A 12,070-nucleotide genomic window follows, 5' to 3' on the forward strand; every position below is an offset into this window, starting at 1 on the left:
AGAAGATGGAATAATATTCACTTCCATAGAATTATTATGAAAATTAAGAATTTCTAGTTTCTGGTCTGGCATGTAAGGAGCTTACAAACTGCCACTCCACTAACAACAATGAAAAAAAAATTGCACAAACAAAAATGAACAACTCTTTTTATCTGTCACAGAAGTGATGTCACAGGGGAAACTGCTGACCCCAAAATTGGGAGAAACAGACAAGTGGATACAGAAAATAAAAACTTACCAAAGCAGAAACCCATGAGCAGAACCAGTGTTGGGGTAGGAAAACCTGAACTGTAACCGATAAGACTGCTGGAGGTTCAGCTTGGACAAGTCTGAGTTAAGACTCTAGGGCAGTGCCCCCACCTCTCTCTTCAAGAACTCTACCAGGTCCTCATAGTAAATATCAAGAGAAAAATCCCCTCATGCTTTTAACAGGGGTAGGGAAAAGGAGGCCTGCACTCAGGAGAAACCTTTGCCAGAGCCAACCTGCAGAGGTTTTATCAGAGCCTAACCTATCTGAACAAATGGAAATACTCAAATCCAACTGGCTTTAGCCTACCACATGGAGTAAAGGAAATATGCAACCTCATCTCCCTCTTGCCATCCTGTCCCACTAAGGGTGAGGGCGTTGACACTGAGAAGCACTGCGAACTACAAATTAAAACCAATGAAACATACCACTGTACACCTATTAAAATGGGAAAATCCAAAACACTGACAATATCAAATGTGGAGCAACAGGAAATCTTATCGCTGGTGAGAATATAATGTGGCACAGCCACTATAAGACAGTTTGGCAGTTTCCTGCAAAACTAAACAAACTCTTACAACATACGATCCAGTGTTCCATGGTATTTACCTAAAGGAGGTGAAAACTTATGTCCACCCAAAAACCTACACATGGATGTTTAGGGCAGCTTTATTCATAAGTGCCCAAATTTGGAAGCAACCAAGATGTCCTTTAGTAGGTGAAAGGATAAACTGCGGTATATCAAGACAATAGATTACTATTCAGTGCCCAAAAGAAATGAGCTATCACACCATGGGTAGACATGGAGGAACCTTAATTGCATATTACTAAATGAAAGAAGACAATCTGTAAAGGCCCCATGCTGTAGGATCCCAACCATATGACATTCTGGAAAAGGCAAACCTATGGTGACAGTAAAAGGGTCAGTAGTTGCCAGAGGTTAGGAGGAATGAGGGATGAACAGGTAAAGCACAGAGGATTTTTAGGCCAGGGAAACTATTCTGAATGCTATTAATGGTGGATCTATCTCATTATACCTTTATTCAAACTCGGAGTGTACACAAAGAGTGAACCCTAATAAAAACTATGGACTTTGGATGATAATGATGTTTCAATGTAGGTTCATTTAAACAAAAAAGGTTCAAGTGGTCACATCAAAATCCCAGCTGGCTTATTTACAGAAATTGACAGCTGATCCTAAAATTCATGTGGAATTAAAAGGGACTATGAATAGCCAAAACAATGTTGAGTAAGAACAAAGTTGGAAAATTCACACTTCTGATTTCAAAACTTATTACAGAATTAGTGTAGTACTAGCATTAAGGAGAGACATAAAAATCAATGCAACAGGGGTGCCTGGGTGGCTCAGTCATTAAGCATCTGCCTTCTGCTCAGGTCATGATGCCAGGGTCCTGGGATTGAGCCCCGCATTGGGTTCCCTGCTCCGCGGGGAGCCTGCTTCTCCCTCTCCCACTCCCCCTGCTTGTGTTCCCTCTCTCGCGGTCTCTGACAAATAAAATGAATAAAACCTTTAAAAAAAAAAAATCAATGGAACATAACTGAAGAGTCCAGAAATAAATCCTTGCACTTATGGATGACTGATTTGGGGCAGGAATGCCAAGACAATGGAGGAAAAATACTCTTTTCAACAAATGATTCTGTAACAATAACACAGTCACTTGCAAAAGAATAAATTTGGGCCTTCCTTACATAAAAATTAACTCAAAATGGATGTGTACCTAAAATGTGAGAACCAGAAATAAAACACAAGAGTAAATCTTTGTGACTGTGGGTCAGGCAAAACTTTTAGACACAACATCAAACACTCAAATGACAAAAGAAAAAAATTGGACTTCATAACTTTTGTGCTTCAAATAATACCAGTGAAACAGTGGAAAAAACCCACAAAAGGGGCGAAAACTTTTGCAAGTCGTATCTTACAAGGGACTAGATTATATGAAGAACTCTTGCAACTCAATAATGAAGACAACCCAATTAAAAATAGGTAAAGGATTTGAATAGATACCTCTCCAAAGAAGATATACAAATGGCCAACAAGCACATGAAAAGATGCTCAACATTATTAGTCTTTAGGGAAATGCAATCAAAACCATAATGAGATACCACATTATAGTCACTAAGATGGCTATAATAAGACAGTAAGTTTTGGCAACAATGTGCAGAAACTGCAACTCTTATGCACTGCTGGTGGGAGTGTAAAATGGTGAAAGTGCTTTGGAAATGGTTTGGTAGTTCCTCAAAAGGTTAAACATGGAATTACATGACATGGCAATTCCACTGGTAGGTGTGTAACAAAGAGAAATGAAAATACATCCATATAAAAACTTGTACACAAATGTTCATAGCAGCATTCTAACAGCCAAAAAGCAGAAACCCAAAAGTTCATTAACTGAACAATGGCTAAACAAAATGTGGTAGATTCATACAATGGAATATTTCACAAGAAATAGGAATGAAGTCCTAATACATGCTATACCACAGATGAATCCTGAAAACATTATGCTAAGTGAAAGAGGCCAATCACAAAAGACCACATAGTAGTATGCACATTGGTATGCATTCTTCATGGGGGAAATGCAAGTTAAAACCACAATGAAAGACTTCTACACACTTACCAAAATGTCTAAAATAAAATAGACTTGTAACACCAAGTGTTGTATGGATGTAGAGCAAATAGAATTCTCATACACTGCTGATAGGAGTATAAGTTGATGGAACCACTTTGTAAAATTGTTTATCAATTTTGAATGCATCAACAAATAAGATGGACTGATAAGGTGTCAAAATAAATACAGCAAAATGTATAGAATCTAATTCGTAGGAATATGGGTGTTCAAACAATTCTGTCAATTTCTATTTTTGAAAAATTTCTGTAATAAAATGTTACAGGAAAAACTATGTACCCAAAATTAGTATGTATATTATGTACATAAAAAGGTCACAGCAGATTTATACGGCCAAAAGCTAACAGAACCCAAATATACATCAATAGTAGAATGGATTGGAAAAAAATATGTAAAAATATATTTATATAATTGAATATTGTATAACAATGAAAAATTACTGCTACATAAATACAACATAAATGAACTTCACAATGTTGAACAAACTATTCTATTTAAGTTCAAAACAAGGCAAAACAAATATATGGTGATAAGGTCAGAATAGTGGTTATCTTTGGGGAAGGGATACTGACTGTTGGAGGATGTATGGGGGAGACTCTGGGGGTTGGAAATAGGCCATATCTTGATGGTGATTATAGTATGTAAAAGTTCACTGGGCTATATAGTTAAGATACTGCTAGTCATACTGTAAAAGATATAGTCTTCATTGTACATAATCAGTAAGGTTTATTTACACACACACACACACACATTATTACACTTTAATGTACAGGATTATACAACTCTCTAATTCATGTTCACCTACTGATTACTCTTTTGGCTCTAAGCTCCCCCACTCATAGTTTAATCAGGGCAGCTCTTTTGCTTCTATTCCTTCCTTACACTGATGTTCATGTAAGACTTCACTTAAAGTCTTCAGAAACTAAAAAGTAAATCTGATTCACTGCCCTGTCACAAATTGATCCCCCAATTTCAAAAGTCTACAGCAATTTAATAATTATATACCATTTCATACCAAACTAATAAACACTTCATGTATATACATTAATCTCATTCCCTTAGCTAAAATAGTAGCTCTTTAGGGGTAAAGGGCTCATTTTCCTTTCCCCTTGGCGCCTAACAAACTTGCTGACTGATAGAAGAAACTGGTTATGGAGCATCCTGGTTTCTATCCTTAAAGTCTTACTCACTCAATTTATGATAAACTGCTTTTTTCACCACAAATAAGAATTATACTGTTATACAAAATTACATGTAATTTTAACTAGTTGTGTCAGTTATAAAAGTCTCACTCTTCTTAAAGCCATTCAGTTTCATAAGAATTCAGAAAATTTTCAATAAATTAAGAAACAAATATATCTGGAGGACTGCTTTTTTCATTCCCATACTTTCAAATCCCTTAGTTAATTTACTGTATGCTCTCTGGATTAAGTAACAAGATAATTACTCAACTGGCCTTTGGGAACACACTCCAGGTTGGCTATTTAATTAAAAGATAGGTATATGTGCATTCATATTCAATTGAACTCAAAAGTATTCTTGATCAGTTAAAATAAGGAACTCTTCGAAGACTTCAAAAACATACCATAAAGCCAAATTGAATATCAATATCAAAAGGTCAGGCAGATTATCCAAGAGCCGGATATATTTAGTTCTCCCTAATCACTTTACTTTTTCAATTCCATGCAGCAATCTTTTGCCATTAAAAACACACACTCTGGCTGTCTATTAGCCAGCTTTTCCTTCTATCTTTCACTCACATTTCCACTCTTAAAGTCCTTGGTATCTCCACCACTTCGTTTATATCACAACTGCAAAAATCCTGAATTCTGAGCATATTACTATCATAAATATTTATTATATTCAGTATTAAAAGTTACTGGTAAGGGATCAACTTCTATAAATTTGTTACAGCCTATTTTTTAATAACCTATTTGAATACAGGACAGAAGTACATCATCCCTAACTCTTTGCTTGAAGGAAGGTTATACATAGAAAATAATTATATTCAGAAATGGCTCCAGGCAAGATGACAAATATAACCTGTAATTTTAATTGTATTTACAATTATCTTCCTTTCATTCCCCTCCTCATTTATAGAATTTAACTTGGCTAAGGCACAGTAAAGACAGAAGACAAAAGAGAAAAAGTGGCACAAGTTGAAGAAAAATGTCAGGGAGAACCTAGTCATTCTGTGACAGTTTTTCTATTTAGAAGCCAAATAAGATTAAGATCTTTAAAAGAATTTCATTCTACCTAAAGTATTAAGATTTTAATCGAAATTTTATAAAATATGGAGATTTCTAGAAAGTACTAACTAAAAAATATTTTAAGGAAGTCAACTTCTCAGATCTTATGCACCAAGTAACTCATTACCCCTATCTTCTCAAGTTACCCTATAATTAGCCCTAGAATTAAACACTGACAGACTGTCCTACTCTTAAAGGTACATACATTCTTTTTTTTTTTTAAGATTTTTTTTTATTCTTATGTTAATCCCCATACATTACATTATTAGTTTTAGATGAAGTGTTCCATGATTCATTGTTTGTGCACAACACCCAGTGCTCCATGCAGAATGTGCCCTCCTCAATACCCACCACCAGGCTAACCCATCCTCCCACCCCCCTCCCCTCTAGAACCCTGTTTGTTTTTCAGAGTCCATCGTCTCTCATGGTTCGTCTACCCCTCCGATTTCCCCCGCTTCATTCTTCCCCTCCCCAGTGTCTATCACCCAGTCACCCCATCCCTCCCACCCCACCCCCCACTCCAACAACCCTCAGTTTGATTCCTGCGATTAAGAATTCCTCATATCAGTGAGATCATATGATACATAAAGGTACATACATTCTTAATGGCAAAGAATCAGCCTTAATTAAAGGACATCCAGAATGGGTTTCGGGTATAAATAACCCCTGCAACAATGGTGACAAATAAGCAAATATCTTTAAAAAAAAAAAAAAAAGGCAAGCTGAACTACAGTACACAAACCAAACTCAAATGAAAAAGCTCACATACTTTATAAATAACAGAACAAAAATGAATAGTCAGAAAATAATGTGGGAGAGAAAAATAGCAGAATCCTTTATGGTACACAGGCCAAAGCACAGGATTCTGGAACAATTTATATAGAAACAAGAACCATAAAATCTCACACTCTTACAGAAAAATGCAATTAACTGATTTTCACATTTATTCAAGTATTTGAGTGCCTGTTATGTGAAAAGAATAGTTCTAGCAAACTACTGAGCTGAATCATCAGAGTTGGAGTCTAGCAGAGGAGATATGACATTGTTATAAATAATTAAAATCAAGGAAGGGTAAAGTGTCCTAAGAACGGTAAACAAAGTGCTAAAGGAGTTCATATTAAGATGTTATTCAAATTGGGGGAAATCAGAAATGGATTCATGGCATATTAAGTTGGCCCTTGAAACTCTGAACTTATACCGGGAACAATTAAGGGAAGAGAATTCTGGGCAATGGGAACGGAAGAGCAAAGGCAGAGGCTGGAAAGCAGAAGGCATATATAGAATATAGCACACTGTTCAATTTGACTAGAGTCTAAGTTGTATACAAGACTACAAAAAGCTGGGCGCCTGGGTGGCTCAGTCGTTAAGCGTCTGCCTTCGGCTCAGGTCATGATCCCAGGGTCCTGGGATTGAGCTCCACACCGGGCTCCCTGCTCTGCGGGAAGCCTGCTTCTCCTTCTCCCACTTCCCCAGCTTGTGTTCCCTCTCTCGCTGTGTCTCTCTGTCAAATAAATAAAATCTTACAAAAAAAAAAAAGACTACAAAAAGCTGGAAAAGTATATTAGGAGCCAGATCATGACTGACTGCTAATACAGAGATCTTCAGTAATAAGTCATGAAGAATCACTAAGCATTAAGAGGCAAGGGGTCTGATCTGGAGAGATTTATCTAGCATTGAGGAATGAAATGAATGGGGAAGAGAGGTGACATCAATTAGGTTACCTGGAGAAGTAATGAGGACCTCAATCATGGTGCTAACAGTACAGAAGGGAGAAGGCACAGTTCTAAGTTAGGCAGTAGAATCTACAATGTGTAGGATGCCATTACACTCAACTGAGATATTTTTAAAATCTTAACACATCATTCGCATTTTTTAAAAAGATTCATTTATTTATGAGAAAGTACACACACAAGAGTGGGGGAGAATCTCAAGTAGACTCCCCACCAAGCACATAGCCTGTAGTGGGGCTTGATCTCATGATCCCGAGATCATGACCTCTGCAGAAAACAAGAGTTGGATGCTCAAGTGACTGAGCCACCCCAGGGCCCCCACATCATTCTCACTTTTAAAGAAACTGTAATCTGGAAAAATCATTGTTAAAGCACTAAAAGCTAATTAATCATGCAATACATGATTTCCAGATAAATATTACAAACAAAAATTAAAATGGTCAGGGGAGGCTTTATTAAAAAGGTTGGACCTGATCTGCACCTTAATGAAAAGACAGAACTTTAAGAGGGGAGGGATAAAATTTCACACAAAGGAAACTTTTAAGTTAAATAATTCAATAAAGATGAATATATGCAAAATACAATTTAAGTAATTTCCAACAAAAAGGTAGATAAAATGTAATACATTAAAAAAATCTTCAATTTTTCATATTGCTATCAGAGAAACAAGGTATTATTACAGCTTTAAATAGTTAAAAATAAGTATTTTATTATATTCTAGACTTAAAGGAGGATTACTTTTAATGAGTTCTATAGGAAAATGAGTTTTTTTTAAAGTATCTTGAAACTTTATTCAGTCACAATTTGAAATATCCAAAATGTTTTGTTATTCATGAAAGAAGTTCCTCAAAACACATCACCTAATAACTCTCTTCATATTTTTCATGTAAGTGACAAACAGGATTTGAACTCAGATCCATCTGACTCCAAAACCAGAGCTACACTTGCACTCACTGCAGTATTAACTTATTTTCTTGATTGTAAAATCCCAGATGAATTAATCACAGTCAAAGGACAGGACAGGAGGAAGAGATCAGTAAATCTCAAACTATATAATGACTGCAAAACTGAGATACCAATCTTTGTATTTATATAAATATTTACACAGCACACAAATACTGTAAAGTGGCTTTTGTTGTTGTTCAATGAATATTAAGCTCTTTTTAACAAAGTGCTACTACTGAATTAGCATGACAAATGGGGAGGGGGATCTTAAGAGTGACAGTACCCCACTGAGGTACTTCAACCTGTTCACATATTTCTTTCAGCACTGGGCTACCAGTTGGCCTTTCCTCTTATGGACCCTCATCCTCCAGCCTTTCGTGGTTTATCTTCCCTCTCACAACCCTTCTAAGACTGCCCTTGATGGGCAGATTTCCTTTGTATTCTTTTTAAACATTCAGGAAGGACAGAGTAGAGGGTGTGCCCAATTTCTTTGTTTTTACCTTATAATTCAAGAAAAGCTCTAACCTCTTCTCTCCCATTTCTTTAAGGACAAGGATTCAAGTACCTTCTCATAAAGTAAACATTTTGTTATAGACTATACACAGAGTTAAAAAAAAAAAACCCTAAATTTTATAATTATTTTAAACCAATTCCTATATTACTGAAAATTGATTTTTAGGATTCCTTAAAAATGATCCATAATAAAGGAAAGAAGGCACTAGGAATATGCACAGTTCTTACAAGACATTATAATTGCATTGGCCTCAAATATATTAATTCATTTAAAAGAAATCCATTCATTCAACCAATAACTGAGTGTCTAATGTGTGCCAGGTACTGTTCAACAATTTAAAAAAACTCCTTTCCTCAAGGAGCTTAGCCCTCGTGGGAGAAGACCGATAATAAGCAATAAACATAAGTAAAGACAGTGTGTTAGAAAGTGATAAATGCTATGGGGAAAAAATAGAACAGGGTACGGGAGAATTCCAGGGTGTTAGGGCAGGTTGTAATTTTAAACAGCTTACACTGGGGGAAGAGGGAAATGCCTTAATGATGAAAACATACATAACATCCAAGTGTTATATGTGCTGCTTATGGAAGTGGGGGGCAGGGGTGGTACACAAACAACTGAGTGATGGAATCACAAAGGGAGGAAGGAGAATATAGAGACTTGGGAGAGGTGACAGGAGAGCTGAGTCCTTAAAGAGGATTAGATGTTCACCTGGCCGACCTTGGGGGAAGGAATCCTAGCAGAGGGAGCAACTAGAGCAAAGGCAGAGAGATATGAACACACTCGTGTTATCTGGCAGGCCTGGAATACAGAATGTAAATATGGAGGCTTCTATATGCCACAAGTAAGACTGGACTTTATTGGTATATATGAAAGGACCCTGAGGGTTTTATTCAGAAAACCAGCATATGTGATCAGGTTTTTCTGGTGTGATGAGACACTGGTTTACAAAGAAATGAGAAAAGAATAACACTAGATAATGATGTCACCACATGAAACAACAAAGGAGACTGCCCAGTTAGAAAACTAAACCCCATTCAGGAAAAAAATTAAGCCACTTAACTATCCAAGCCCCTGCGGACAAAAAGTTTTTAGCCAGGATCATTGAAAACTGAAAAGTAGAGGAAAGGTTTTTATATATATTATGGATTATAACATCTACATTATCTGTTTTGAGTTCAAGAGATCTTAGCTTTTTATTAATTGTGTAAACATATATGGGACTGATGACTGCTGTACAAAAAGCAATGAAACTGTTTAGGAGCAAGTCTTTGATACAAAGGGAGAACCACGAGTAACAGAAGGTATTTAAGTCAGGTTTAAAGGTTTCCAAAGTTCAAGATACTCAAGTTTTATTGAATCAGCGCGTTTAAAAGGTGTGTCATAGGGGTGGAGCAAAAGGAGGAGGGATTAAAATTAATACACAGATATATATAAACAAGTTAACTCTTGATGTCGCTGGACTAAAATCACCACTTGAAGCTCTTTTCTCATGTAGAAGAAATGAACACCTACCAGATCCAATTAACATAAACACACAGGGTATAGGGAGAGGATGATCATACATGACAATGTAAATGGGGTGGGGGCCAACCACCTATCCAGAACCCATAATCCAGCTGGCGGCGCGATGAGGAAATCCATTCCCCAAACCTCACAGCTCAGACTACACGATTTAGACATAAAGGCAGGAAAATGTCACTCCCAAATTCCACAAGCGAACCACCAGTCACTGGCCAAGGGGATAGAATCACATACTCAAGGGGACAGAATCCCAGAACTCAAGGACAGAATACCATCCCCACACCGTTCTTGAGCGGAGGTGAAGGATCCCCCCTATTCTAGGAGTGGGGAGCAATCACCCTCAGTCCCTGCCCTAAGGGGGTCGACGCCCCCGCGGCCAGGCCCTGACGAGACCAGGGGCAGTGACAGCCCCGAAGCCCCCTCAACCTCGGCCAGGAGCTGCCACTCTCCTCGCACCCCCTCCTCCCCAACACACAGCCTCCCCTACCTGATATGGCGGCGGCGGCTCCTGATCCGGCTCCGTCCCCTCGCCAAAACTAGCCCGGTCGGACTGAGACTCGTGAAGCAGGGAGATGTCATCCGAAGTGGGGGATTTGAGGCAGTTCCCCATCTTCCGGGGCTAGGATGTGTGATCTGGGGGAGGAAGAAAGCAGTGACGGGGTCGTTCGCACGCTCGCGGTCAGCCTCGGTCAGCGAGGTGGGGTCGGACAGCAGGCCGGGGCTCAAGCGGCGGCGGCTCCCCCGCCCCCCGGCGCCGCCGAAGGGCCGCTCATGCCAGCCCCCGGACTTGGGGGCTCAAGGCTGGGCCGCGGGCTCCGCTGGGGTCGCGGCGGTTGCCTCTTGAGAGGCGGCAATGGGGGGGGGGGGCGGGGAGACGAAGCACTTCCCCACCCCGCCCCCCCGCGGGGCGGCGGCGGCCACGGAGCTGTTGGGCCTAATCCAGGTCAGGAGGGGGGGGGCGCGGCCGTCGCGGCTGCCTCAGCTGCTGCCTCAGCTGCTGCTACCCCTGCCGACGCCGGAGCCGCGGCCGCGGGCCTCATCCTACTCCGCCTCAAAGCGGCGGCGGCGGCGGCGGCCAGAACGAGGCCAGCTGCGGTCCTGCGTCACGCCGCCGTGCGTGCTCTGGTCCCGCCCCCGGCGCCGGGAGCCGTGGGCGGCTCGGGCTGCGCGGCCGCGCCCCCTTCTCCGCCTCCCGCAGCTGTTCCTCGGGCTGCGTCAGTTTCTGCGTCTCTCCCTGACAGTTGGCGCGGTACCTGACTCAGAAACCTCTCTCCAGTCTCCCGTGCCTCCCCGCTTCCACTTCTCCATCGCAGCTGTCTCTGTTCTTACCTGCGCACTGTTCTGACGGTCTTCTCACCGCCTTCTGCCAAGTGATCGATTTATAAACCCTTATCTGAATGTGTCACTCCCGTGGTTAAAATGTTAAATGGCTTCTTCCCCTTTATCCTTTCAGAATAAAGTCCAAGCTCACTAACGAACCAATCCACTATTTGTACAGTTGAATAATCTTTTTTAAAATGTAAATCTGATCCCCCATTTAAAACCTTCAATGGCTTCCTAAAACTGTTATGACTGCTATGACTAAGTATTCTTAAGTGTTTTACAGATCTGACTACTTCCCCAATCTTCATTAGCAACATTGTCTCCTCAAATATTCTAAACTCCAGGCTGTCTAAATAAAGTACTTTTGGTTATCTTAGAAGACTGTTCCCACTGGCTGAGGCCTTTAGGCATATTGTTTTTCTTTTTTTTTAAGATTTTATTTATTTATTTGACAGAGAGAGACAGCAAGAGAGGGAACACAAGCAGGGGGAGTGGGAGAGGGAGAAGCAGGCTTCCCACTGAGCAGGGAGCCAGATGCGGCTGGATCCCAGGACCCTGGGATCATGACCTGAGCCCAAGGCAGACGGTGAAGAACTGAGCAACCCAGGCCACCCACGCATATTGTTTTTCTGACCCTAGCTCATTTCTTCACTCCAGACCTTCTACCTCTCATCAGGCTAACCATTATTCCCACTTATCCTTTCTACATTCATCTTTGTTTCCTCTAACCCTCTAGTCTGGGTTAGTCACCTCTGTGCTCTTAGTCCCTGAGCCTTTCTCTGTCACAACCTAATCAAGCTGAATCATCTGTCCCTCCTCTGTGCATGGCCTGACACATTGCCTAAGGTAAAGTAGGATTTCTTGGTTGAATGAACAAAGAGCCCAAGAAGCAATGT

At 40.1% G+C, this 12,070-nt stretch overlaps 1 protein-coding gene across 1 annotated transcript in view; it reads right to left on the reverse strand.

Annotated features, from left to right (window-relative positions):
• The window catches only part of RNF11 (ring finger protein 11), a 38,385-nt gene extending 27,464 nt beyond the window's left edge, over positions 1–10,921 (reverse strand). The window contains exon 1 of the mRNA XM_035018591.1: positions 10,339–10,921. Within this exon, the coding sequence (XP_034874482.1) occupies positions 10,339–10,461 (123 nt within the window). The 5' untranslated portion in view covers positions 10,462–10,921. The remainder of the gene's footprint in view (positions 1–10,338) is intronic.
• Between the last annotated feature and the right edge of the window lie 1,149 nt (positions 10,922–12,070).

The sequence above is a fragment of the Mirounga leonina genome, unplaced genomic scaffold (assembly GCF_011800145.1).
Source record: "Mirounga leonina isolate KUSES-001 unplaced genomic scaffold, KU_Mleo_1.0 Mir_173, whole genome shotgun sequence".
Taxonomy (NCBI): domain Eukaryota; kingdom Metazoa; phylum Chordata; class Mammalia; order Carnivora; family Phocidae; genus Mirounga; species Mirounga leonina.